Source organism: Chlorocebus sabaeus, chromosome 11, assembly GCF_047675955.1.
Source record: "Chlorocebus sabaeus isolate Y175 chromosome 11, mChlSab1.0.hap1, whole genome shotgun sequence".
NCBI classification, from domain to species: Eukaryota; Metazoa; Chordata; class Mammalia; order Primates; family Cercopithecidae; genus Chlorocebus; species Chlorocebus sabaeus.
In genome coordinates this window covers 52,047,356-52,075,352 of record NC_132914.1, presented here as the reverse complement: position 1 = coordinate 52,075,352, position 27,997 = coordinate 52,047,356, and the positions used below count along the sequence as shown (strand labels likewise).

General features: G+C 52.5%; 1 protein-coding gene and 2 long non-coding RNA genes across 4 annotated transcripts in view; 1 reads left to right on the top strand and 2 right to left on the bottom strand.

The window, feature by feature from the left end:
- Window positions 1-27,997, bottom strand: part of LOC140712769 (uncharacterized) — an 83,323-nt gene that overhangs the window by 17,762 nt on the left and 37,564 nt on the right. The window contains exons 2-3 of one of the 2 annotated variants that reach the window (XR_012094509.1): window positions 11,861-11,970; window positions 9,651-9,832 (exon numbers count right to left, since the gene is read on the bottom strand). This is a non-coding gene — a long non-coding RNA (uncharacterized lncRNA). The remainder of the gene's footprint in view (window positions 1-9,650; window positions 9,833-11,860; window positions 11,971-27,997) is intronic. The other variant, XR_012094510.1, reaches the window with a different exon arrangement.
- On the top strand, window positions 12-24,125 carry ITGA5 (integrin subunit alpha 5). Its single transcript, XM_008003516.3, has 30 exons — window positions 12-414; window positions 7,425-7,555; window positions 9,785-9,897; window positions 10,029-10,149; window positions 10,426-10,487; window positions 10,579-10,624; window positions 11,132-11,257; window positions 11,491-11,535; window positions 11,675-11,718; window positions 13,726-13,782; window positions 13,933-13,985; window positions 14,274-14,482; window positions 14,757-14,948; window positions 15,176-15,221; window positions 15,405-15,506; window positions 15,686-15,741; window positions 15,873-16,027; window positions 16,328-16,465; window positions 16,602-16,669; window positions 17,326-17,476; window positions 17,563-17,655; window positions 17,801-17,880; window positions 17,991-18,071; window positions 18,178-18,283; window positions 18,661-18,810; window positions 19,711-19,794; window positions 19,902-20,015; window positions 20,943-21,044; window positions 21,931-22,053; window positions 23,033-24,125. The coding sequence occupies exons 1-30, from the start codon at window positions 50-52 to the stop codon at window positions 23,114-23,116; spliced, it is 3,297 nt and encodes a 1,098-aa protein (XP_008001707.1). The 5' UTR covers window positions 12-49; the 3' UTR covers window positions 23,117-24,125.
- On the bottom strand, window positions 20,391-27,942 carry LOC140712768 (uncharacterized). Its single transcript, XR_012094508.1, has 3 exons — window positions 27,840-27,942; window positions 22,370-22,547; window positions 20,391-20,627 (listed from the first exon to the last, which is right to left on the bottom strand). It is a non-coding gene; the product is annotated as an uncharacterized lncRNA (long non-coding RNA).

The following is a 27,997-nucleotide window of genomic DNA, read 5'->3' as shown; positions in this document are numbered from 1 at the left end:
CGCCCCTTAGGGGTGGGGGACGCGGGCTCGGAGTTCCAGGGACCCAGGAATGCCCCCCCGCCAGCCCCCTCGGCAGGCGGGGGGAGGGCTCAGCCGGGAGTTTGGCAAACTCCTCCCCGCGTTGAGTCATTCGCCTCTGGGAGGTTTAGGAAGCGGCTCCGGGTCGGTGGCCCCAGGACAGGGAAGAGCGGGCGCTATGGGGAGCCGGACGCCAGAGTCCCCTCTCCACGCCGTGCAGCTGCGCTGGGGCCCCCGGCGCCGACCCCTGCTGCTGCCGCTGCTGCTGCTGCTGCTGCCGCCGCCACCCAGGGTCGGGGGCTTCAACTTTGACGCGGAGGCCCCAGCAGTGCTCTCGGGGCCCCCAGGCTCCTTCTTCGGATTCTCAGTGGAGTTTTACCGGCCGGGAACAGACGGGTGAGTGAGGAGGGCTGGCGACGGGATGGGGGTGGGGTAGCTGCCTGGAGACTGGGGGCGCGGCTGGGGTCTGGAGGGGACCAGAGTTTGAGTTTGAGGGTGGAGTTTGGAAGGGCTAGAGCTGCAGTTGGGGGCCCGCGCTAAAGTTGGGGGCCCGCGCTGGAATAGGGAGGGCACCGTGGCGGGTGAGGAGGGGCCCTGGCGTTTGCGATCAGTGGGGAGACATGTGTCGGGTGGGGAGAGGACACGGAGCTGGAGAAGTCTGGGCAGGGGTCTCCGGGCCAAGAGAGAGGAGAGCGCGTGAATGGAGAGCTGAGGGTCTCTGGCTGAAGTCTGTGGGCTGCTGGGACCTGAGGCGGGTGGGGGCGCAGAGAGGGCGCAGAGGCCGGGAAGGGCTTTTGGGGGGCCCCAGGAGACCTCGGGATCCGTAGGGGCCATTGTGCGGGGAGAGAACGGGTAGAAGCCGAATGAACTACGTGTAGTAGGAGGAAAGTCAGAGACTGAGGGGGTCGGAAGGTTAAATGGGGGCCAGCCTCATCCTCCCCTCCCCCCTCAACTCAGGCTGGGGAAGACCCGAGAGAGGAACGGCGGTTCCCTCTCCTTTCTCCTCTGTCTCCTACTCCTCCCTCCACCCCCATTCTCTGTTCAGGCGAGGGGATCCGAGAACTGGGGGCGAGTGCGGGGACCCTGGCAATGGGGGCGCTGGGGCTGGGGGCGAACTCAGCCAAGGGCGGGTGCTGGGATGTGTCGGGAGGGGTGTGTGCGCGCGTGAAGGGGGGTGGGCGGTTTCCCTCTTCCTCTAGCTCTTGGGAGGAAGAGAAAAGCTGGTTTCCTGTAGCTGGTCGGCTGGAGCTGTGCTGAGACCGGGACTTCTGGGGCTGGGGTCGGAAGCTGGGGAGACGCCGGCTCCGTGGGGCCAAGAACGTCAGAATGAAGGACTCAGGACCCTGGAAGTCTCAAAGGAGGATCCTTATTCCCAACTCAGCAGAGTGATAAGCAGACCCGGACCCCGAGTGCCTAGAAAATGGGGTGCTGACAGGCTTAGGAAACAGGAGTTAGAGTGGAAGCAACATTAGAACCAAGGGTGTCTGTATAAATGTGGGATGGGGGAGATTGGGACGCAGAAGAGGTAGGTGGTTGCTCCTGGGCTAGGCCACAGATGCCAGATTCCTGGTCCTCCACAATGACTGGTGTAATCCTTTTTCTTCTACATCTCTGAGCTGGGAGCTTCCTACTGCTCACCCCCACCCCACCCCCAAGATCTCAGAGTTTGAGGGGAATTCAGAAGTGACCCGTTTTTACACATGAGACAGTTAACTGATCTCTACTCAGTCCCTGTGGTTTTGGAGCAAAGCAGTTAATCTAGCTAATACAACTGGGGAGAAAGGCAAATTCTCCTTTGTCTGGAGGACTTGGGGATGGGAGAAAAGAAAAATGATTAGGCCTGGGCAGTTGGTTCTGGGCTATTCAACGTCCCCACCCAACCCCCACCCCACCCCCCTGGCCTTTTGCCCAAACCCCATTGCATCACCCTGGCCTGGAGCCTCTGCCAGGCCTGGTCTTCCCCAGGTTCTCTCAAACTTCTTATCACAGCCCTAATGGAGTGAAAAAGAGGGAGGGAGGAAGGAGATGAGGTCTCCTCCCGCAGATCAGAGTATCTAGTTGTCTGGCATTTAACCTTCTCTTTACTCCCCACCTCCCCTAAATTTCCGTTTAAAACACTCCTCTAAAACATCTGGACTTCACACATTCCTGGTCCCCTAGGTGTCTGTCTGGCCCCTGGCCTGATCCTATAGTCCCTAAAGTCCTCTTCTAAAACAGGACCCAGCTCTCATCCCTTCCGCTCCCCTTCTGCTCATCTCCCCTCCCAAGAGAACCCAGGTGTCCAGCTTGCACTCCTTCCCTCTCATTTCTTATTTACAATACCCTCTTAGAGTAGAACATTCTACCTTCCCAGTGACCTCCTCCCACCACAGCTAGGCCTTCACCCGCCTCCCCACAACACAAGACAAACATAGCCCCTCACCTACGGCCATTGCCAAAGAGGGACAGCCTCAGTGTTCTTGTTCTTCCTGCATCACCTCTCTTGGTGAACACCAAAACCGCATTAAAGGACAGGGTGAGCACCAAAGCAGTTAGATAGTAGGAAAGGGCAAAGCTTTAAGTCAGACAGAGGTAGGTGTGAGTCCCCACTACTTACTAGTTTTTTGTGTGGTACCCTGGTACCTAGGGTGAGGTACTTAAGCTCTTGGAGCCTGGTCTTCCCGTGAAAATCAGACACCTAACTAATGGAGTTCTGAGGACTAAATGAGAAAACATATACAAAAGGAACCTGGTCTGCAGAGGGTGATCAATAGATGGGCAGCATGGTTTTTATGGGGTAGCTGTTTGTTTCTGGTTCTCTCCTTCCTGGCTACCGCCTAGTTCTTTAAGTTCTCCCCCATTTCTTACTTGCTTTGAGTATTTGCTTATACTGGTGATAGTAACAATAGTCTCTTATATTCCTTTAGCACTTTCATATCGATTTTTCCATTGGATTGTAACAAAAATCCTTGTGTTAAAGCCAAGAAAGCATTATTGCCCCATTTTTAGATATATAAAAACTGAGGCTAGCCAGGCACAGTGGCTCACGCCTGTAATGCCAGCACTTTGGGAGGCCAAAGCGGGCAGATCACCTGAGGTCAGGAGTTCGAGACCAGCCTGGCCAAACTGGTGAAACCCCGTCACTACTAAAAATAAAAAAATTAGCCAAGTGTGCTGGCATGCACCTGTAATCCCAGCTACTCGGGAAGCTGAGGCAGGAGAATCACTTGAACCTGGGAGGCTGAGATTGCAGTGAGCTGAGATCACACCACTGTACTCTGGGAGACAGAGCGAGACTCCATCCCAAAAAAACAGCAAACAAACTAACAAAAAATAAAAACAACTGAGGCTTCAGGAGTCATAGAAATTTTAAACCAGAAGTTAGTTTAGGAAACGTTCAAGGGAAATCCATCATTTTATGCCAGAGAATCCAAAGCTTGAAGAGAGACAGTGACTTGGCCCAGGACACTTGAAAGCTTGAAAAGCAGGCCAGTTTCAGCTCAGCCCCTTGTTTCCTTCTGCAACTGCCACAAGTGGAGACAGCTGTTCTTCCCCAGCCACTCATACATATCCCTTGTGAATGCACTGGGGGACCCCAAACCAGGTGTCCTCCTCTGGCCTGGCCCATGCTGCTGTAGGACCTGTAGGAGCTGGGCACTGGTCCACTTGCTGCTCTCCACCCCTGACCTTGTCAGGCCAACAGAGTCAAACAGTAACCCAGTATTGAACTGGGACTTGGTTAATCAAAAGCTGGGGAGACAGCAGATATGAGAGGAGGGAATAAGTTGGCCATGGGGCAGCCCAGAATGCTGTCCTAGAAATCAGGATTCCTGATTTCTGCTTCATATTCTGGGAGGGATTCTGAGTGACCTAAGCACATTACTTAACTCCTCTGAGATAGTTTTCCCATCTACAGAATGAGAACATGGGACGAGGTGAGTAGCTTTGAACTTTTTCTTAAGGAGTGTCAGAACCAGGCCAGCCTGCCTTTATGACATGTGGCCTGAGGCACCTACAGTAAAGTCTTAAAGCCAGTGGATGCTCTCTACAGTGCCTTCTAGCTGTGGTAGTCTGTGTCTCTAAGGACCAACCCTTCCATTTCTGAGGCTTCAGAATAAATTACGGCAATTATTTCTTCTCTCAGACTCTATTTCAGAAGAGTGTACCTGCCAAACTGCATTTAGTAAGAAATAATGAATTCCTTTTCTCATTTTTTTTATTTTTTTTATTTTTTTTTTTTGAGACGGAGTTTCACTCTTGTTGCCCAGTCTGGGATATAATGGCGCAATCTCGGCTCACCGCAACCCCCACCTCCCAGGTTCAAGAGATTCTCCTGCCTCAGCCTCCTGAGTAGCTGGAATTACAGGCATGCGCCACCACGCCCGGCTAATTTTGTATTTTTAGTAGAGACAGGGTTTCGCCATGTTGGTCAAGCTGGTCTCAAACTCCTGACCTCAGGTGATCCGCCTGCTTGGCCTCCCAAAGTGCTGGGATTACAAGCGTGAGTCACTGCGCCCGGCTGTTGTTTTGTTTTGTTTTGTTTTTGAGATGGAGTCTCGCTCTGTCCCCTGGCTGGAGTGCAGTGGCGCAATCTCTGCTCACTGCAAGCTCTGCCTCCTGGGTTCACGCCATTCTCCTGCCTCAGCCTCCCGCGTAGCTGGGACTACAGGTGCCCACCACCATGCCTGGCTAATTTTTTTGTATTTTTAGTAGAGACGGAGTTTCACCATGTTAAACCAGGATGGTCTCGATCTCCTGACCTTGTGATCCGCCCGTCTCAGCCTCCCAAAGTGCTGGGATTACAGGTGTAAGCCACCGCATCCGACGCTTTTCTCGTTTTTTATTAACCAAAAACATCTATAGCTGCCAATCAGAGTTTCTGACCAGCATAAGATAACCAGGTTCCCACATAAGTTGATATAATTCCAGCCAAAAGCAAATACACTTTTAATTAGCCTTGGCCACCTTATCTGGTAAATGCATGATTTCCGTTAGCCTTTCTGAAATCTTGAAAATAGCCCACGGACCCTTCATTGTTACCTTCTTAGACCCCTAAAAGCGCCCAACTGCTGCAGGATTTAGGAAGCAGGAACAAGATATGGGAAAACAAAGACAAACTAGCTTGCATGCCATCCCTGGCGCCAGTCACCTCACTTGGCCTGTTGGCAGGGGAGGCACTATTTATTGGATTGACTTAAGGTTGCCGGGATGGAAGGGCCACTGACTCTCCAGGTATAAGCCATGGGTAGTGTGGCAGGAGGAAAGGAGGCCTGGGTCTGTGTCACTTGCCTGCATGCCAGGTATCTTGAACCATCACACAGCCGGAATGGATATGCCCCTGACTTGTGGGCTTTACAAGCTTTGTAAACTCTCTGTCTTGCCACCTGCTAAACTCCAGGCTACTTCCTCAGGCCACCCCAGAAGTGTCAGGCTCAGCTCCTCTCCAAGAGCAGTGGGTGTTGGAGAAATTGGGAACAGGAACAGGGTCCCTTGGCCTTAGCCCGGAGATCTAGGAAAACTTTGAGATAACCTCTTCTTCACCCAGAGGAAGAGGGAGAGGGTACTGCCCAAGTCCACAGTTAGTGCCTGAACCAGAACTCTTGGCTCCTGGTCCAGTGCTCCTTTCACTGCTTCCTGTACCTCTACTGTTCTGGTCTAGTTCAGGTTGGTGGCCCTTTCTGCTTTCTAGAGCCTGAAGGCAGCAACCAAGTTCTCTGGGGGCTGCCCCTGCTGAGAGAGGGGTCTACTCCTCTCACCTCACCCAGCCCTGGGGCGGCGCAGCCAGACCCCCCAGTTGGATGTCATGCCTGAGTGAGAAGGGTGGGGCCTGGCAGGGAGGTGGGGGTGTGGGAGACAAACGGAGAAGTGAGAGGTTGGAAACAGACAGGAAGCCACAGGCAGTAAACATTTCCTGTCCCCAGAGTAACGGAGACTGGCACCTCCCCTCCCCACCCCCTAACTTCAGGAGCTCTCCCTCTTCAGCCTACCCACCTCCTATTCCTCTGGACCCTGCCTTCTCTCCCCTCCATTCTCACCACTGGCCCTCACAGACCCCTCCTCTCTCCCCACTTCCGTCCCCTCGGAACTGTCCTCTCTGCTGCTTCCATCCCCTATACCTCCCGGGCCACTCCTCCCTGCCTCAGTATACCTGGTCTTCTTGGAAAATACCCCCAGCTCTTGTAACCTCTACCATAATCCCTCACTCTGGGCCTTCTTGCCTAGTGAGAAAGCTGAGGAAGGTATTCAAATATCAGGGAAGGGGTAGGTATTGGATGGGCTGAAAGCTGAAAGTGGACAGAAACCAATAGAGATGGAGAAATGTAAAATCTGAGATAGAGAGATAGAATCCAAAAACCAAAACCAAGAGAGCAGCAGTCATAGGGGCAGAGGGACAGAGAGATTGAGAAGCAGTGCCAAAGGCTGACACGGAGCAGAGCAGAGGCCAAGGCTGGCAGGGGCACTGGTCCAGAGGCTGGGTTGAGTTGCCCAGGCAGCCAGATACAACTCCTGGCAGGAGACCCTTAGGGGAAAGCCAAGAGAGCCAAGAGCTGTGTGGAGGTCTTGGAGGCAAGGGACCGAGGGAAGAATGAGGCAGAGCTGACGGCAGGAGGACTGCCCAGCCCCTTAGCTATGACCACCCCATTACATAGGACCTCCAACAGAGGCAAACTTTTCATCTCAGGGGGAACGGAGGCACTGTATCCAGAACTAGGACCCCGGTAGAGAAGACTCTGAATTCAGTCAGCTGGGGGTGGTCTATGGGAAAGGGGTTCAAGGGCTGAGACAGAGACCCAGCCAGGAAGGGGAGGTCCACACCAGGGCCGGTGAGGGCAGGCCCAGGCCCAGTGGAACAATCTGTTTTCACTGTCCTCCAGCTCCTCTCTCCACTCCTGCTGCCTGATTTCCAAGACTCACATTTTCCTCCTACACGCCCCAAGGCCGGGTGGCTGGGCAGCCGGATGCCTGGGTCTTGGCCCAGGGAGGGGATTTGGCTTGGGAGGAGAGTATATAGGCTAGATGAGAGACCCTGAGGCTCCACAGGACCTTGGGGTTCCAGAGGCTACACATCTAATCTCAGCAGGTACATAGAGGAGAGGGAGAAGCTGGGGGTACAGGCTTTGGCCCCTCTTCCCCTTCTGGGAATTGACTCTGGTTCCTCTTCTCTTTATGAACAGGGTAAGGTAGGAGAGGACAGAGAATGGCAGGAGGAGAAGAGGGTTGTGTTAGTGACAGCGGCACATGGGGACCGCCTGACTCCAGTCTGTGCCTCTGGCATCTGTGGCATCTTCTGAGATATAAATACAACCCAGGGGGCATCTCCTCCACCCCCAGCCAGCCCCAGCCTAGAGGCCTGGGTCCTTCCTGCCTCCAGACACCGATGAAGAGCTAGGAGCCATCCTGAACTGCCTCTCTTTTCCCCTTCACAGGGTCAGTGTGCTGGTGGGAGCACCCAAGGCTAACACCAGCCAGCCAGGAGTGCTGCAGGGTGGTGCTGTCTACCTCTGTCCTTGGGGCGCCAGCCCCACACAGTGCACCCCCATTGAATTTGACAGCAAAGGTAGGCCAGTGAAATTCAGAAAGGGACTGTGGGGTGGGACCGCATCCTGGGGGCAAGGCCTGGGTGGGGCCTGGGGTGAGGGGTGGAGCCTGCTGGAACCCCCAGCCACGTGACCGCTCAGCACCAGCTCTGGTGCTCCAACTGCTTACAGTGGATCCCCGTGGCACTCACTCCACGCTCCCGTCCAGCCCAGCCCAAGGAGGATGGGCATGATTCAGAAACATGTGGCTCTCATTTCCCCTGAATCACCCACAATTCTGGGAGGCCAGGGCCGTAACACAGACAAAGACAGGGAAATGTTGCACAAACTCTTCAGTTGCTTTAACGAAGTACTGACTAAGTGACAGTGCATGACAGGCACTTGCTGGTGCTGCAGGGATTGAAACATGACGAAGCCACTGCCCTCAGGAGCTCAAGGTCTGAGTAGACACAGATGGATGGGAGGAAGACAGAGACTAACAGCTATCAGTTGCTCTGTGCCAGGCCCAGTTGTGAACACTTTACATGTATTAGTTCACTTAATCCTTTCAACAACTGTATAAGGTATTATTATCCCCATTTTCTAAGTGAGGAGACAGAGGTTAAGTAGCTTATCCAAGGTTATACAGCTAGCAAACATTGGAGTGAGGTTATGAACTAGGGCCATCTGTCTCCAGAAATAAAAACTGGAGAGGCTGGGCACAGTGGCACACATCTATAATCCCAGCACTTTGGGAGGCTGAGGCAGGAGGATCACTTGGTCCCAGGAGTTCATGACCATCCTGGCCAACATAGTGAGACCCTGTCTCTACCAAAAACATTAGACAGGGCCGGGCGCAGTGGCTCATGCCTGTAATCCCAGCACTTTGGGAGGCTGAGGCAGGTGGATCACTTGAGGCCAAGAGTTTGAGACCAGACTGGCCATCATGGCAAAACCCCATCTCTACTAAATATACAAAAACTAGCCAGTCATGGTGGCACTTGCCTATAATCCCAGCTACTTGGGAAGCTGAGGCACAAGAATTACTTGAGCCCAGGAGGCAGAGGTTGCAGTAAGCTGAAATCACGTCACTGTACTCCAGCATGGGCTACAGAGAAAGACTCTGTCTCAAAAAAAAAAAAATGAGCCAGGCATAGTGGTGAGCACTTATAGTCCCAGCTACTTGGGAGGCTAAGGTGGGAGGATCACTTGAGTGGGGAGGCCAAGGCTGCAATGAGTGGTACTTGCCCCACTGCCCTGCAGCCTGAGTGACAGAGCAAGACCCTGTTTAAAAAATAAAATTTTTTTTTTTTTTTTTTTTTTTTGAGACGGAGTCTTGCTCTGTCGCCCGGGCTGGAGTGCAGTGGCCGGATCTCAGCTCACTGCAAGCTCCGCCTCCCGTGTTTACGCCATTCTCCTGCCTCAGCCTCCCGAGTAGCTGGGACTACAGGCGCCCGCCACCTCGCCCGGCTAGTTTTTTTGTGTGTGTGTGTGTGTTTTTAGTAGAGACGGGGTTTCACCGTGTTAGCCAGGATGGTCTCGATCTCCTGACCTCGTGATCCACCCGTCTCGGCCTCCCAAAGTGCTGGGATTACAGACTTGAGCCACCGCGCCCGGCCAAAAAATAAAAATTTTTAAAAACCTGGGCAACATGGCAAAACCTCATCTGTACAAAAAACACAAAAATTAGCTGGGCATAGTTTCCACCCACTTAGGGGGCTGAGGTGGGAGGATCACTTGCACCTGGGAGGTCAAGGTTGCAGTGAGCTGTAATCACGCCACTGCACTCCAGCCTGGGCAACAGAGTGAGACCCTACCTCAAAAAAAAAGGAGGTGGAACAAGATGCTGTTAGAGACCGAGCCCAAGTACAGACAAAGAAGTTCAGCCAAAGGGTTACTCTCTTGGGAAATAGCCACTGTTCCCCACCACCCTCCTGCCCCTACTCCACAGCAGGCATCCTTATCTCAGTTGGGTGAGAAAGCAGGAACTATGGGGAGGCAACTCTAGAAAGCCCAGGTTCTGTGTGCGTGTGCGTGTGTGTGTATGTGTGTGTGTGTATGTGTATGTGTGTAGTGGAGAGGTGAGTCAGGCTACACAAACAGGCTATACAAAGCAGAATTAAGCTCCTTACCAACTCCGCACTCCCAGTGAGTCATGGCATCTCAGGGCTTGGAAGTGTTTGTTGGGTATCCCCAGGCTGAGGGTAGGGGCTGCCCTAGAGCTCAGCTGTCCATGGCTCAGCAAGACTCCCTCTTTTCACTCCCACAAGGCTCTCGGCTCCTGGAGTCCTCACTGTCCAGCTCAGAGGGAGAGGAACCTGTGGAGTACAAGTCCTTGCAGTGGTTCGGGGCAACAGTTCGAGCCCATGGCTCCTCCATCTTGGTGAGGGGCCAGCAGGCTCAGTGGTGTGGTGGCCAGGGGATGGGCAGTGGTTGGATAAAGCCGGGCCTGGAGGGAAGGAGGAAGGGCCTTACTGGACTGAATCTGAGGCCCCTCCTCCTGGGCCTTCCCAGGCATGCGCTCCACTGTACAGCTGGCGCACAGAGAAGGAGCCACTGAGCGACCCCGTGGGTACCTGCTACCTCTCCACAAATAACTTCACCCGAATTCTGGAGTATGCACCTTGCCGCTCAGGTAGGGGAAAGAGGGGGCCTGTGCCCCATGTCTGCCTTCTCATATCCTTGGAGTGTCTCATATACTTAGGGCTAACTCGTGCCCCCCACCACATACCCCCATGAGATTCTAAGTTGCTTAAGATAAAGGTTAACCCAGTTAGCCTTTATGCTTACTGTCTGGTCCAGGGAGGCCCTTTCTCTGGTTCTCTCTCCCACCCCCTTCCCTATGCCCTCTCTTCTTTCCTGGATGACCCATCTGTGCAGGGCTCATTTTCACCACCTTCTCCCGTCACAGATTTCAGCTGGGCAGCAGGACAGGGTTACTGCCAAGGAGGCTTCAGTGCTGAGTTCACCAAGGTGAGAGTGTGGTCTGGGAGAGAAGGGGCCGTGGGTGGTGGACACGGGGGCATCGAGACCAGATGTTAGACTCCCCTCCTTTCACCCACAGACTGGCCGTGTGGTTTTAGGTGGACCAGGAAGCTATTTCTGGCAAGGTAAGTCCTCTCTCTGCCATTCTTTGTTTTTTTTTTTTTTTGAGACGAAGTCTCACTCTGTCACCCAGGCTGGAGTGCAGTGGCACAACTTCTGCTGCCCAGGTTCAAGCGATTCTCCTGCCTCAGCCTCCCAAGTAGCTGGGATTACAGGTGCCTGCCACCACACCTGGCTAATTTTTGTAATTTTAGTAGAGATGGGGTTTCGCCATCTTGGCCAGGCTGGTCTTAGACTCCTGATCCACCTGCCTTGGCCTCCCAAAGTGCTGGGATTGTAGGCATGAGCCACCGTGCCCAGCGTGTTTCTGCCATTCTTTAAGTCACCTGGCACATAGCCTCCCACCCTACTCCCAATTCTCCTCTTCCTTTCCTGAAACTTACATGCCACCACCCTCCCCATGCTTCCCTTTCTTGAACCAGACTTCTGAAATACTATCCAGTCAGCCCCCAGAGCCCCAAGCCCCCTCTGCCACCTCCCCACCATCTACTCCCCCTTCATCCTCGCTCCAGGCCAGATCCTGTCTGCCACTCAGGAGCAGATTGCAGAATCTTACTACCCCGAGTACCTGATCAACCTGGTTCAGGGGCAGCTGCAGACTCGCCAGGCCAGTTCCATCTATGATGACAGCTACCTAGGTGAGCAAGCAAGTGGGGAAGGGATGGCAGAGGGAGAACCTCAAGTGCTCCTGTCCCCACTCACCCCCTTGTCTCCCCTCTCCTACGCGGGCATCCCCAGCACCCCTGCCATACTTGCCATGTGCCTGCTGACTATGAAGGCCCAGCAGGGGTGGGGAAGGGATTGGGGGATAGGCCAGAGCAGAGGGGTCCCCAAAGCAGGAATCCTAACATCCACCCACTCTGTCCCCCAGGATACTCTGTGGCTGTAGGTGAATTCAGTGGTGATGACACAGAAGGTGAGTGTGTCCCCAGGCTGGGGCCAAGGGAGGGGGGTGGTTAGAGGCTCAGGGTCAGACAGCCCGTGAACTCGGCCACTTACCATTATCTACTTCCCTTTCCCCGACCTTAAGTCACAACTTTCTCTTCTCTCTGCAGACTTTGTTGCTGGTGTGCCCAAAGGGAACCTCACTTACGGCTATGTAAGACCCAGCCTGACCCCTCACTTCCTCTCCTCCCCTGCCTAATCACAAAGAACCATGCATGGCAGTTTGCAAGGGCTCAGAAAGGTGGATCAGAACACGGGCTCTGGAGGCAAACTGGCATTCAAGTTCTGGCACTTACTCTGGCAGAATCATTCTGCTCTTTATTCATACTCTGCTTCCTGCTGAACCTCTCTGAGCCTCCTTCTTCTCTGTATACTGGGATAACAATCGTTCTGACCTCACGAGGCTCTGGCAAGGATGAAATGAGAAAATGCATGTGAAAGTAGTCAGTGAATTGTTGGGCAATGTACAACTGGCAGATGTTATTATTAGACGAGGACAAGTGCTCTTAAAAAGATACAGATAAGAGTGCCAGCGGAGTTCATTCAATTAACAACATTTATTAAGGCAAGGTAAGAGATAAGAAGATGAATAAGGTATCATACCCCATCTTATAAGATGCTTCTAATCAAGTATGATAGATAAGACACTCATACAATTATGATCTAAAGTGGAGCAACTATTCATTCTCTTCTCTACTCAGGGCATCAGGCACTATCTATTCATGATTTCTATTCTTCACAACAAGCCTATGGGGTAGATATTATCATTTGTATTTTACATGTGAGAACACTGAGGTTCTAAGAGACCAAGTAAGTTCCTTAAGATCAACCAGTTAGTAAGTAGGTTTAAAATCAGGTCTCTCGGCCGGGCGCAGTGCCTCATGCCTATAATCCCAGCACTTTGGGAGGCCAAGGCGGGTGGATCACGAGGTCAGGAGATTGAGACCATACTGGCTAACACGGTGAAACCCCGTCTCTACTAAAAAAAAAAAAAAAAATCCAAAAATTAGCCGGGCATGGTGGCGGGAGCCTGTAGTCCCAGCTACTGGGGAGGCTGAGGCAGGAGAACGGCATGAACCCGGGAGGCGGAGCTTGCAATGAACCGAGATCTCGCCACTGCATTCCAGCCTGAAGGTCTCTCTTAATCCAATATCAGCATTCTTTCTGCACTTTGCTAAACTTCAGAAAAGTGGATACAGTGACACAGCAGTTTAGGGGAAGGAATAATCTCCTTTCTAGGAAAAGGATGATAACAAGTTTGGGGAGTCAGGAAATAAAAATTTAAAATTTTTAAAAAGGAAGAGGACAGATCAGAGAAGGTTCTATGAAGGTTCAGCAGAGATGAGGCAGGAGGGCATCCTGTGCAGGAGCATGAACGAGGTGGAAGAAAAGGAAACAATTTCAGCCCAGCTTAGCAGACTCATGAGCTGATTGAGGATGAGTAGAATATGGAAAGGTTGAGCAAAAAAAGATAGGTTAGGGCCACATTCTCCAGAGCTTTGGAGGACCAGCCAAGAAGTTGAGACTTTGGGCAGTGACTGCAGGGAGCCACTGGATTTCCAAGCCAGAGGTAGCCTCCTAAATCTGCTGGGAGAGCTGGAGGCAGAGACATTGTCAAGACATCTGTCCAGCAGTCCTGGGAAAGGGTTCATACCAGGATTCAAGAAGCCTGGTGGGGCCAGTCACTAATGGAACATAGGGGAGACATGGTGTTTGTGGTTCAGGGGACTGGAGGATGAGGATGACTTAGGTTTTAAACATGATGGGTTTGAGGCACCGGTGCACATTCAGTCATAATTATTATTGAGTGCCTACTACTCACCAAGCACGACTTTAGGCTCTGAGGAGAAAGCAAAGGACAAAATCAAGTTCCTGCCTCTATTGATCTTACATTCTAGTGGGTAGAGAGGGACAAGGAACAGATAAATACAAATCTGTCAGTAGTTGGTGATTGATATGCAGAAAAATAGTGGAGCAGACATAGGGTGGAGCTACCTGGCATAGAGGTGGGAATATGAGGGCAAAGCTGATGAGGGAGCTAGGGACAGTGGTCTGCATCTCTAAGGAACACCTGCCCCTAAGTGTCCTGTACACATCTGTTCTTTAACCATGGGATACTCTGGGATTCCAGGACCAATGGGCCTATCTCTTCATCCCCCAGGTCACCATCCTTAATGGCTCAGACATCCGATCCCTCTATAACTTCTCAGGGGAACAGGTAAGGATACCTCTCAATCCCACCCCAGCTTGGCCCTCTGCCAATGAAGCCCCAGCCCTGACCTGTGTCAGCCCAAATTCCCAGCCCTTCTTGATCCTGTGTATTGAACCTTCTAGTTCTGACCCAGCGCTGCCCCTTTGTCCTCCCCAGATGGCCTCCTACTTCGGCTATGCAGTGGCTGCCACAGACATCAATGGGGACGGGTGAGCAGTGGGAAATGAGCTCACTGTGATACCTCTCCCAGCTCCAGGAGGGAAGAGTGGGAATGGGACAGAAAATGCAAGGAGAATTTCTCCAGGGCTTTTTCTCTAGACTCTCGCTTATACCTGCATTCCCCTTGCTCAGGGACAAGGAAAGCTGAGAGCTAATGATCAGAGACCTCAGGTCTTCTGACTCGATGGAATCCAGAGTGCCTGGGGTTTCTGACACTAGGATTGGGGTGGGGTGGCAAGACAGGGTATCGAGATGCCTGGGTTTGCCCTTCCCCTCAGGCTGGATGACTTGCTGGTAGGGGCACCCCTGCTCATGGATCGGACCCCTGACGGGCGGCCTCAGGAGGTGGGCAGGGTCTACGTCTACCTGCAGCACCCAGCCGGCATAGAGCCCACGCCCACCCTTACCCTCACTGGCCATGATGAGTTTGGCCGATTTGGCAGCTCCTTGACCCCCCTGGGGGACCTGGACCAGGATGGCTACAATGGTGAGTACCATGGGCTCAGAGAGTGAAAGGGGAGGCAGGGGCCCAAGTCAGAAGGGATTTGGGGAGAGGGCGTCTGTCAGCTAAGATACCCAGACCTCCATGACTTCCGGAGGGGTTAAAATCCCACTGTCTGGGTCTTGGGATTTCAAGAGACTAGAATATAGGGACTGACAGACGGGAAAAAACTAGGATCCTAGGTCCTGGGGTCTGGGAGTAGAGATTTGGGCCCCTGGATTCCTGGCCTGCTGACTAGTGTGTGTTCTGTGTCTTCCAGATGTGGCCATTGGGGCTCCCTTTGGTGGGGAGACCCAGCAGGGAGTAGTGTTTGTATTCCCTGGGGGCCCAGGAGGGCTGGGCTCTAAGCCTTCCCAGGTTCTGCAACCCCTGTGGGCAGCCAGCCACACCCCAGACTTCTTTGGCTCTGCCCTTCGAGGAGGCCGAGACCTGGATGGCAACGGATACCCTGGTGAGTTGTGCCTGAGGCCCCTTTTCACCTTAAAATTCACTGGTCACTGACCCCTACCCTCTCTTCTTCACCTTTCCTGAAGTTCCTGGGTGCAGTTCTAGCTAATTCCAACAGAGGGCGCTGTCTTCTCACTTCAGCCTCCCTGAGCATTGAAACCAGGAGGGGTTAGGAAGAAAGGATCCTGATTTGGGGCTTGCTGTAAGAGGTGATTTCTTGACTTCTTACAGATCTGATTGTGGGGTCCTTTGGTGTGGACAAGGCTGTGGTATACAGGTATGAACTCCAAGGGGAGTTGAGGGGACAACCTGGGGGAACTGGAACTGGAAATTTCTCAACAGAGCTGAGGTTGGGAAAATCAATGCAGAGGACACACACTCTGGGGCTTGGGCATCAGTTTCCTGTGTCCAGGTTACAGAGGAGTCCTAATTCTATTGACCCCACATCCACTCTTGGCAGGGGCCGCCCCATCGTGTCTGCCAGTGCCTCCCTCACCATCTTCCCTGCCATGTTCAACCCAGAGGAGCGCAGCTGCAGCTTAGAGGGGAACCCTGTGGCCTGGTGAGCTGGCGCCCAGGGAATTGCAGAGACCTGAGCCTGGGAGTGGGCAGGGGCACCAAGTCTGCCTTCAGAAGGGGAAAAATGGGGGTGTCCTAGTCTGGGTCTGGCTGGGAGATAGGTAGAGGATAGGATGTCTGTTCCAGTTGGATTCACCAGCTTTCTTCTTGGTCTTTCTCCAGCATCAACCTTAGCTTCTGCCTCAATGCTTCTGGAAAACACGTTGCTGACTCCATTGGTGAGGGAGACTGCCTGGATCGCTCAGGCCCTAGGACAGGGAACGAAGGGACTGGGTACCTGGGGACATTTCTTCTCTCTGAAAAGATGAGGAGAGACAAACAGTTTCCCCTTATATGTCCCTGGCTGCAGGCTTCACAGTGGAACTTCAGCTGGACTGGCAGAAGCAGAAGGGAGGGGTACGGCGGGCACTGTTCCTGGCCTCCAGGCAGGCAACCCTGACCCAGACCCTGCTCATCCAGAATGGGGCTCGAGAGGATTGCAGAGAGATGAAGATCTACCTCAGGGTATAGCCCAGAGGGCGGGGTGTGGACTGGCCAGGGAGGGTGGCCACATAGAACTGAGGGCACCTCCTAAAGGGAAAAAGATTGGGGGATTCCAGTGTCGGGTTTGGGACTCTTGTGGGGACTGAGAAAGGGAGACCTTCTGTCAGAGGAGCTGGGAAGCAGGCTGCCAGCGCCTCTGAAACAATAAGAATGGTCAGAATTGGGCCCTAAGCAGACAAAGGGATATGAGAGAGGCTGAGGAGCAGGACCACCAAGTCTCCAGAGTCCCCTGACTCTGTGAACTCTCTCCTCTGTCCCCAGAATGAGTCAGAATTTCGAGACAAACTCTCCCCGATTCACATCGCTCTCGACTTCTCCTTGGACCCCCAAGCCCCAGTGGACAGCCACGGCCTCAGGCCAGCCCTGCATTACCAGAGCAAGAGCCGGATAGAGGACAAGGTGAGGACAGGGCAGGGAGAAGGGACCTGGGAGGACAGAGGCCTGGGTACTGTGGGGGCAGGGCCCTGGAAAGAGAAGAGCCTATAGCGCAGGAATGGGTCTAAACTTCCCCTCTCAAGGCTGCCCTGCTCCCCAGGCTCAGATCTTGCTGGACTGTGGAGAAGACAACATCTGTGTGCCTGACCTGCAGCTGGAAGTGTTTGGGTAAGTAGGGCTGACTAGCTAGGGAGTTCCAGGTGCACCTGGCACCTGAAAGAGTCAGCTAGGGACATACTAGCTGTGTAGCCTTGGGAAGTTGCTCAGCTGCTCTGAGCTTTAACTCTTTTGTCTGTATAGTGGGAATAGTAGCATTGATTTCTCAGAGTTTTTAGAAAGATTAAATGAAATAATCTACATAAAAAATCCAGCCTAGTGCCTGCCATAGAGTTAGAACTCAGTAAACAGTATCTATTATTACTGTATTATTACTCTTTTTTTTTTTTTTTTGAGACGGAGTCATGCCCTTGTCGCCCAGGCTGGAGTGCAGTGGCACAATCTCGGCTCACTGCAACCTCCACCTCCCAGGTTCAAGCAATTCTCTGCCTCAGCGTCCCAAGTAACTGGGATTACAGGTGCCCGCCACCATGCCTGGCTAATTTTTTTATTATTATTATTTTTAGTAGAGACCGGGGTTTCACCATCTTGGCCAAACTTGTCTTGAACTCCTGACCTCGTGATCCACCCGCCTCAGCCTCCCAAAATGCTGGGATTACAGGCGTGAGCCACCATGCCCGGCCTCGTATTATTACTCTTATAATTGCCCTTTGTCCTAGTTTGAGGATTAATTCCCCAGTTTCCCTTACCCTCTGTGTCCCTTCCAGGGAGCAGAACCATGTGTACCTGGGTGACAAGAATGCCCTGAACCTCACTTTCCATGCCCAGAATGTGGGTGAGGGTGGCGCCTATGAGGCTGAGCTTCGGGTCACCGCCCCTCCAGAGGCTGAGTACTCAGGACTCGTCAGACATCCAGGGGTGAGATGAGATTCTCCAGTGGGAGTTGGGAGGATACCTCTCCAGAGAGGACACCAAAACCTGACCAGTGCTCACCCCACCTCCAGAACTTCTCCAGCCTGAGCTGTGACTACTTTGCCGTGAACCAGAGCCGCCTGCTGGTGTGTGACCTGGGCAACCCCATGAAGGCAGGAGCCAGTGTAAGTCTGGGATGAAGGAGGATGGGACAGAGGGAGAGCAGACCTGAGGGCAGTAACCAGCCAGCCGAGAGCACCGCTGTGAGATGGGGAGGGAGAGTGAAATACACAGTCCAACTGCCCTCTTTTCCTCTTGTTCTGTCCCCAGCTGTGGGGTGGCCTTCGGTTTACAGTCCCTCATCTCCGGGACACTAAGAAAACCATCCAGTTTGACTTCCAGATCCTCAGGTAGGGAGTGAGTGTGTCTAGGCTGGGGCTGAGCTGGGGACAGAAGGGAGGGCTGGGCACAGTTCTCACTGGCTGCACTCTAGCACCTCAGTCTTGCCTCCATCCCACAGCAAGAATCTCAACAACTCGCAAAGCGATGTGGTTTCCTTCCGGCTCTCCGTGGAGGCTCAGGCCCAGGTCACCCTGAACGGGTCAGTGCCAGGCAGAATGGGGTCTTTCTGAGAGGGGAGACAGACTTCTAGGGAAGGATGCATGTGGGGTTCTTTCCACCCTCCCCTAAACCACCCTCCTCCTTAGTGTCTCCAAGCCTGAGGCAGTGCTATTCCCAGTAAGCGACTGGCATCCCCGAGACCAGCCTCAGAAGGAGGAGGACGTGGGACCTGCTGTGCACCATGTCTATGAGGTAAGGAGGGAAAGGGGCAGGGCCAGAATGAATGAAGGGAAAGGAGTAGTAGTATGAGTGACAGATGGCTGGAACCCACGTGAGGTACTGAGAGAAAGAGAGGAGGGAGGGGTAAGTGATATGCAAAGGCATGAGGCAGAGTCCTGTGAGAAACAGCCAGAAGACAGACAGGCCAGTTGAGTGGCTTGGAAAGAAAGATGGAGCCCGCTCCAAAAGTGTTGGCTAGAGAGGATTTCACCTCTGCCCATCGCTTCCCTGCTTCATCTCTGAGATAGGAGCCCGACAGCAAGGTATAGGGGAGCCACAGTGATCCAGGGTCTCAAGGGGGCAGAAGCATTCCCTTCCTTCTCATGATGATTGTGCTCTTCCCTCCTCAGCTCATCAACCAAGGCCCCAGCTCCATTAGCCAGGGCGTGCTGGAGCTCAGCTGTCCCCAGGCTCTGGAAGGTCAGCAGCTCCTATATGTGACCAGAGTTACGGGACTCAACTGCACCACCAATCACCCCATTAACCCAAAAGGCCTGGAGGTGAGGGCCTGAACACTGGCATGGGGAAGAGGAGCAGGTTCAGAGGACCAAGGCGGAGGGATTGGGGAAGGTTGCTGGGGGCCTGCAAGAGGCAATGAGGATGTGCCTATAGCTAGGGCTGAGGGTCACAAGGCCCAGAGGTACCTCAAAAGCCTCTGGAGGAAAAAGGACTTTCAACCACTGTGTTTTTCTGCTTGAACTATCCCTTCTTTGTTTCCTGGCATACCCCTAGGGCCCAGTTATGTGCCACCTCCTCTAGGAAGCCTTCTTCAAACCTTTTCCTCTGGGTCCCAATGCCTGTTTTATAGTTCATTTACTCGTTAACATTTAATTAAATAAGTGCCTGTACTGAACACTGTTAGGCCCAGGAAATATTGTACCAAACAAAACTGACAAGGTCTCCACGTTCATGGAACTTACATTCTAGTGAAGGGTGATAGACATAGAAAATAGAAAGAGAAGGAGAAAAATTAACAGGGATTGAAAAGTGATGAAGTGAAGTGTTAATAAGCTGTGGGGATACGATTTAAATTGAATCACCAGAAAACCTCTTGAAGACGTCACAGCTGAATTGAGGCCTGAAATATAAGGTTGAACCTATCTGTAAGACTCAGGAATGAGCATTCCCAACCGAGAGAACAGCCAGTGCAAAAACAGGAACATAGACGTAATTATTTATTTAAGCATCTCCTCCAGCGTGAACTCTAAGAACCAAGTTTTCTTCATTTCCATATTTTAACCCCGAGCTCGGTGCCTTGCACAGAGGAGGCGAAGAGTTGGATGATCAATAAAGAGATAGATGAAAGAATAGGTTGAAGTTGCTCTGGAACCCAGGTGCCCGCCGACTCAGAAGCTGTAATGAGATGGGAAAGGGGCCCAAATACTCTCTTTATCTTATAGTTGGATCCCGAGGGTTCCCTGCACCACCGGCAAAAACGGGAAGCTCCAAGCCGCAGCTCTGCTTCCTCTGGACCTCAGATCCTGGTAAGTCAGACAGGGAATGAGGTGTGGAGGAAAGCGTTGAGTACTTGTTTGGGTTCTCACAGCCATCACAAGGGCAGAACACCAGGTTCAAGCTTCTTTCTTCCTAGAAATGCCCGGAGGCTGAGTGTTTGAGGCTGCGCTGTGAGCTCGGGCCCCTGCACCAACAAGAGAGCCAAAGTCTGCAGCTGCATTTCCGAGTCTGGGCCAAGACTTTCTTGCAGGTGAGGGAGCCTTACCTCAGCCCTGACCCCTGACCTTTGGGCCTGCTTAGACTGACCCACCCCTTTCTCCACTACAGTAGCCACCTCTCCTTTGGTGAATGGGATCCAGCACTCCAGCTCCCCTTCCTTGCCCTTGTCTAGACCAGGCTATATGTCCTTGGCGCCACCTAGTGACCACAGTGGGAGCAGCAGCTTCCCTTTCCTGGCCCATTCAGAGGAGGGAGGGCTGGAGGGAGACCAGTGTGCAAAGAATGATAGAAAAACAGTGAGATGGAAGATGAATCCATAGTGGAGAGGTAAGCACATGTAGGAATAGTAAAGAGCAGTCACTTCTTGAGCACACACTGCAGACCAGGCACTGTCCTGGTGTCAAAGTACATTAATAATTCAAAAAAAGTTTTTATTGAACATGTAGTCATCTAATTATATATTATCCAGTTACAATTATTCAGTTACACATTTGTTATCCCATATAAGGAACATCAAGAGAGGCTCAGGGGCCAGGCACAGTGGCTCACACCAGTAATCCCAGCACTTTGGGAGGCCGAGGTTGCAGATCACTTGAGCCCAGAAGTTTGAGACCAGCCTGGGCAACATGGCAAAACTCCACTTCTACAAAAACAAAACAAAACAAAAATTAGGTGGGCACGATGGCACATGCCTAAAGTCCCAGCTACTTGGGAGGCTGAGGCAGGAGGATTGCTTGAGCCCAGGAGGTAGAAGTTGCAATGGCCTAAGACCACACCACTGCACTCCAGCCTGGGCGACAGTGTAAGACCTTGTCTCAAAAAAGAGAGAGAGAAAGAGAGACTCAGGAAGAATGAGTCCAAAATAGGGAAAGATCACAACCCCAGCCAGACCATGGGGAACCCTATGTCCTCTGGATCCCAAGAGAGGATGTGCTGACCAACTTTCCCCCACCCACAGCGGGAGCACCAGCCATTTAGCCTGCAGTGTGAGGCTGTGTACAAAGCCCTGAAGATGCCCTACCGAATCCTGCCTCGGCAGCTGCCCCAAAAGGAGCGTCAGGTGAGTCTAGGGCCAGAGGACTGGACGAGGGAATACAGGGCTCAGAGTGCTGGAACTAGGGCTGGGACATGGGTGAGGGCTGGCCTTGGTATTATTAACAACTGTTGAGAATCTAATATGCGCCAAGCACTGTGCAGATGCCAGAGACAGCGTGGTAAGCAAGACCAACATGGTATCTTTGCTCCTGGAGTTCACAGTCTCGTGGAACAACACAGTGTTCCAAGTGTGGTGATATTTATGAAAACACATAATAGGAACACCTGAACCCAGTCTAACTGGATCAGGGAAGGCTTCCTGGAAGAAGTGATGTTCAAGCTGAGACCTGAAGAATAAATAGGAACTAACCAGGCTAGTCATTCAGGAAAGGGATATCCTGGGGAGAGGTGAATAACAGATATGAGGCCGAGCGCAGGGGCTCACACCTGTAATCCCAGCACTTTGGAAGGCCAAGGCAAGCGGATTTCTTGAGCTCAGAAGTTTAAGACCAACCTGGGCAACACGGTGAGACCCTATCTCTACAAAAAAAATACAAAAATTAGCCAGATGTGATGTCGCACATCTGTGGTCCCAGCTACTCGGGAGGCTGAGGCAGGAGGATCGCTTGAGACCAGAAGGCAGAGGTTGTAGTGAACCGAGATCGCACCACTGCCCTCCAGCCTGGGTGACAGAGTGAGACTCTGTCAAAGAAAGAAATGGATATGATATGAAAGCCCGAAAGTAAGAGACAATATTGCACATTTTAGGAACTTAAATTTTTAAGCTCAGAATGCTGTTAGTTCAAAATAAGAGGTGGGAAGTGGGTCTAGATCCAATGACAAGTGGAGGCCAAGTATAGGGTGGAAAGAACTTCTGAGCTTTCATTGACTTCACCCAACTTGCTCCCCAGGTGGCCACAGCTGTGCAATGGACCAAGGCAGAAGGCAGCTATGGCGTCCCACTGTGGATCATCATCCTAGCCATCCTTTTTGGCCTCCTGCTCCTAGGTCTACTCATCTACATCCTCTACAAGGTCAGCCACATCCTACTTGTGACTTGGCCACCCTCTCATCAGGCTCTGCCCTTGACCTGGCACAGTCCCAAGTATCTACCTCTAGACCAGTTCACCAGCCATGTGCTCCCACCTCTGTCCTGGCTACATGCATCCCATCCTAACCCTTCCTATAGGATCCCTCCCTACATTCTGTAGCCCCTAGCTTAGAAAGGGTCCTCTTGACTCAAGACAGTAAGTTTGCCTATACTTGGAAAATCAGTGGAACCCACAGATTACAAATACATGGCATTTGTGCTGTCAGTTTCTCCAAAAATCCATGGCAGTCATCACTAACCTAGAAATGGCTACTGATCATCTCCTAGAAGTGGCTTCAGAATCTCTCTCAAGAGGCAGCCATGGCCAAGTGTGTGGCTCACCCCTGTAATCCCAACATTTTGGGAGGCCAGGGTGGGAAGGCAGCTTGAGCCCGGGGAATTCAAGACCAGCCTGGGTAGCACACTAGGACCTTGTCTCTAGAAAAAAACACAAAGATTAGCCAGGTTTGATGGTGCGTGCCTATGGTCCCAGCTACTCTGGAGGCTGAGGTGGGAGGATCGCTTGAGCGCAGGAGTTTGAGGCTACAGTGAGCCATGATCATGCCACTGCACTCCAGGCTAGTCAACAGAGTGAGACCCTGTCTCAACCAACAAACAAAAGCAGCCACTACTAAGCAATCAGACTGGCTGCTTGAGTTCAAACCTATCTGCCATTTCTGGCTTAACAGGGGAATTTTAAAGACACTGGTAAAAGATACCCACCATACAAAACCACCCCCAAGTTTAGTCCTCCTGGGTCCATTGCACAACTTGGAGGGGTAGTCCTAGCCTGAATTCAGAGGCCACTTTGCAGGATGTAGAGGCTGGAGGCACTAGAGTCCTCCTTATTACTTCTTGGGATAAGAGCTGTGGAGAAAAGGCAACCATAGTACCTAAACTCTCCCTCTTTTCCCCTTTATCAGCTCGGATTCTTCAAACGCTCCCTCCCATATGGCACCGCCATGGAAAAAGCTCAGCTCAAGCCTCCAGCCACCTCTGATGCCTGAGTCCTCCCAATTTCAGACTCCCAATCCTGAAGAACCAGTCCCCCTACCCTCATTCTACTGAAAGGGAGGGGTCTGGGTACTTCCTGAAGGTGCTGAGGGCCAGGGAGAAGCTCCTCTCCCCAGCCCAGAGACATACTTGAAGGGCCAGAGCCAGGCGGGTGAGGAGCTGGGGATCCCTCCCCCCCACGCACTGTGAAGGACCCTTGTTTACACATACCCTCTTCATGGATGGGGGAACTCAGATCCAGGGACAGAGGCCCCAGCCTCCCTGAAGCCTTTGCATTTTGGAGAGTTTCCTGAAACAACTTGGAAAGATAACTAGGAAATCCATTCACAGTTCTTTGGGCCAGACATGCCACAAGGACTTCCTGTCCAGCTCCAACCTGCAAAGATCTGTCCACAGCCTTGCCAGAGATCCAAAAGAAGCCCCCAGCTAAGAACTTGGAACTTGGGGAGTAAGACCTGGCAGCTCTGGACAGCCCCACCCTGGTGGGCCAAGAAGGAACACTAACTATGGATGGTGCCCCAGGACCAGCTCAGGACAGATGCCACAAGGATAGATGCTGCCCAGAGCCCAGCTCGAAGGGGAATCAGAACTCAAATGGGGCCACATCCAGCCTGGGGTCTAGAGTTGATCTGGAACCCAGACTCAGACATTGGCACCTAATCCAGGCAGATCTGGGACTATATTTGGGCCTGCTCCAGACCTGGTCCTGGAGGCCCAGTTCACCCTGCTTTAGGAGAAGCCAGGAATTTCCCAGGACCCCGAAGGGGCCATAATGGCAACAGATCTGGAACCTCAGCCTGGCCAGACACAGGCCCTCCCTGTTCCCCAGAGAAAGGGGAGCCCACTGTCCTGGACCTGCAGAATTTGGGTTCTGCCTGCCAGCTGCACTGATGCTGCCCCTCCTCTCTCTGCCCAACCCTTCCCTCACCTTGGCACCAGACACCCAGGACTTATTTAAACTCTGTTGCAAGTGCAATAAATCTGACCCAGTGCCCCCACTGACCAGAACTAGAATCTGTGATCTCATACCTCACTCTTTCCAAACCCATCCTGGAACCAAGCGGCTTGGTGGAAAGTAGATGCCTATTTCTCTCAGGCTTCTTTCCACTCGGGGCCAGAAGTACGACCCCCTAGACACTGTGAAACTAGTTCTGGATTCCCTTCTTAAGTGAAAGATGTGATGGAAGGAGAGAAAGCAGGACGTGACTCCTCTCCCCCTCCCGCATCCCCCATCAGATCTGGTCCCCAACACTCCCAAGGGAAAAACGAAAGGAATCTCTTCTCTTTGGGTTTGAGGATTAGAGAAGAAAGCAAAGGGGGAGGTCCAAGGTGGAAGTGGGGAAGGATGGTTCAGAAAATTTCCCAGGCTTCCCTAAATCAGAATAATGAAATGAGAGGAAAAAGCCATAGAACTAAATTAGAAGAAAGCCCAGTTAGGTTTTTGTATTGCTTTGTTTTCATTGCTACTGTGTGCTGGTAGGGGGTGTTAGTTTGCATACATTTAATTGCTCACAGGGTTCTGTGAGGTTGGTACTATTAATCCCATTTACACAAAGAGAAACTGAGGCCCAGAGAGGTTACATAACTTGTGCAAAGTCACACAGTGAGTGGCAGAACAGAGTGAAACTCAGCGTTATCTGACTGGGAAAGTCCGAATTCTTAACCAACATGCCACAGGGTTCAGATCTTTGAAGATAAATCATGCAAAGTGAGGGATCCTCAGGGTCCTCCTTTCTCCTCAAGGCCTGTCACAACATGCAGCAAGAGGGAGAGCAATTGGGGTTGTTGGAGACAAAGATGTCCCTGTCAGGATAGACTAAAATTCAGCCACCAGAGGGCAGCATAGCCACAAATTTATGGGAAATTTGGGAAGGTAGGGTATGAGGTCCACCTCACCCTCTTCCCCCATCACCAGGACTATTCTCATTAACTCAGGCTCCTGCCTAGCAGGGCCTGCATAAAATATCCCTCCTGGGAGACCAAGCCTGGACCACGCTCCAGTCTGTGACTTCTTAGAATGCTCCGAGTCAGGAATATCTTCACAGAACCCATAAATGAAAAGGAGCTGATGGAGTAGAAGAGGCAGCATGAGACAAAGAACCCCCTAGCATTTCTAAGAATGGCAGCCATGGCATAACAAGGCACCAGAAATTCTAGAGGGAGGAAATCGCATACTGGATACATTAAGAGGAGTCCCCCTCTTGGGAGAGAGCTGAGGGTAGAAGCAGCCAAACTTCAGGCGCCAGACCTAAAATGTCTTCCACTGTTGTGAGGAGGAAATAAGGAAGGGAAGTGGGCTGTGGAAACTGGGCTGGTGTCATGGGTGTGTCACTGTGTAGGGCCTGTACTTCTGAGACAGTGACAAGTTCTTACCCGGGATGCACAATACAAGGAAGAAATTCCTTGAGCTCAGAAATGCCACAGACGTAATCTAGTATGAGCCTCTCTTTCCCTGAGCTGTAATTCTCAGACTCCTGGTCTAAGTTTCTTCTCCCAGATCTCCCAACCCTCCGAAGGAAGTGTGACTCCCACCTTGAGACTTAAGTGTAGGGGGACCAGAAATGTAGGGGGCCAGAAGGCCTGAGCCCTATCCTTGGCTGTGTTGGTAGAGATGAAAAGGAGAAGGAAAGGAGGTCTTAGGAAGTGAACAGAGCAGCTGGGGGTGCAGGGAGGGGGAGGGGGCTCAGGAGAGGCAGCTGGCAGATGGGAAGCTGATCTGGGGGTCTCAAGTTTCTTAACATCAATTAGAGCAGCCGGCCTGGGCTCATTAGTAGCCCGGGGTGCAGGGCTCATCAATAATGAATTCACCCCACACACCTTCCCCCCACCCCAGCTGCCTGCAAGGTCACCCGTCCTCTAGCCAGCTGCCGCCCCTTGGTAAGCTTAAGCAACCCCTCTTCTGAGATCTTCCTAACCCAGAGTCCCTGGGGCAGCGTGGCAGGGTGGACAACAGCTGAGGGCAAAGGGGTCTCTAAAACCAATCGACCATGCCTGATAATGACTCTTGTTTACTCTCTGAGTCCACCCAAGAGGAGAAAGAATGGGAAGAGGAAAGGAGGGGCAGGGTCTAAGGATAAGCAAGGGTTTTTCATACTGGAGTTGACCAGCATGGTGGCAGGACAGACCCAGAGCAGGAGGACCTCCTCTGATGGACCCAGAAACCCCATATCCTCTCCCAACGCCAGACTTGGGCAGCAAGGCCAATCACCTGAGATCTCTGCCCCACTGAATCAGAAGGAGACTAAGGCATTGGCACTCCCAGCATTCTCTTGCCCTTGAGCTGGAGTGTCTTGGTAGGTACAGAAACAGGTCTTTTCTTCAAACCAGATTACTGGGGTGAGGGCAAGAGATTGCTGGGACCCAGAAACAGAAACTCAAACTTCCTGCACCTTCCCAATTTCCCTCCGGAACCCAGGAATGTCAGTCTCTTTCCCCTTCCTAAACTGTTCTAAAACTTCAGTCCCACCACCCTTTCACCGACTTCTTCCCCTCCGCTTCTACCTGCCTAAACCTCAAACGTTCCAGTTCCCACCCACTTTTCCTCTGATTGGGGTTGGCCTGAAGCTAACTGTGTGGCATTCTGGGAAATCTGCCTGCCACCCTCCCTCTTGAGACAAGTACAGACAAGTTCAGGCTCCATATTCCCCAGACATCTGCAGTGTCCCAGACTCCAGCCCTGTACTGGAGTCCCTTAAGAATACCTCTGAGTGGACTGGGTATGGTGGCTCACACCAATAATCCCAGCACTTTGAGAGGCCGAGAAAGGCAGATCACCTGAGGTCAGGAGTTCAAGACCAGCCTGGCCAACATAGTGAAACCCTGTCTCTACTAAAACTACAAAAATTAGCCAGGTGTGGTGGCGGGCGCCTGTAATCCCAGCTACTCTGGAGGCTGAGGTAGGAGAATTGCTTGAACCCAGGAGGCAGAGGTTGCAGTGAGCTGAGATTGCACCACTGCACTCCAGCCTGGGCGACAGAGCGAGACTCGGGTCTCAAAAAAAAAAAAAAAGAAAAGAAAAGAATACCTCCAAGTGGCATGTACTTCCTCTCCCTCCTGACATTCTCCCCAGCTCAGACATTTTGTCCTACCCTCCATCTTCCCCTCCACCTCACCAAATACCCTCATGCCTCCCCACCAGTCCTCTTCAATCGAAGCTGGCCTTAGTGGGGAATGCCCCAGATTTAGGCCCTGGATAGATGCTCCCCGACGCCACCCCACCCCAATCCAGGTCATCTCTACAAGGTGCCTCAGTTCTCAATTTTCTGTCATCTTCCAGTTGCCCTAATGATCTCAGTTACAAGCTTCTATTTCCATCTCCTCAGGTCCATTGATTGCAATCTCTTCGCTGAGACCTTCCCTAACGACCCAGGCATTCAGACCCCAGCCAGAACTCAACCTGGGATCCATCTTCAACATCCCATTTCACCTCAGAGGCCCAGCCCCCAGGCATCCTGCTCCAAAGCCAGAACAACAAATTAGGACCCACACAATTTCTGCTGCACTTTCCCTGCCCCCTGCTCAGTCCATCACTCTGGAGGGAACCTAGGTATCCCACCCAACCCAAGGCCCATCGCCTCCCAAAGTACTTAGGCACCCCCGCCCGCCTTCCCCCGACTCCCCTTCCCACCCCATATCAGCCCAGAACCGGACTTCCCGCCCTCAGACTCAGCCCTTCTCGGGAACCCAGGCATCCTAGTTTCCAGCTTCGTCCATCACCTCACACCGTCTTCTACACGTCCTGTTCCCCCAGCCCTGGCCGCAGTGACACCGTAAACCCAGGAGGCCAGCAGGCAGCAAGAAGAAGGGCGGGAGGAAGCGGGAGGGGCCAGGACGCCCCCTCGCGGAGCCCTGAGTGCCCGGGTCCCCTCCTCCCG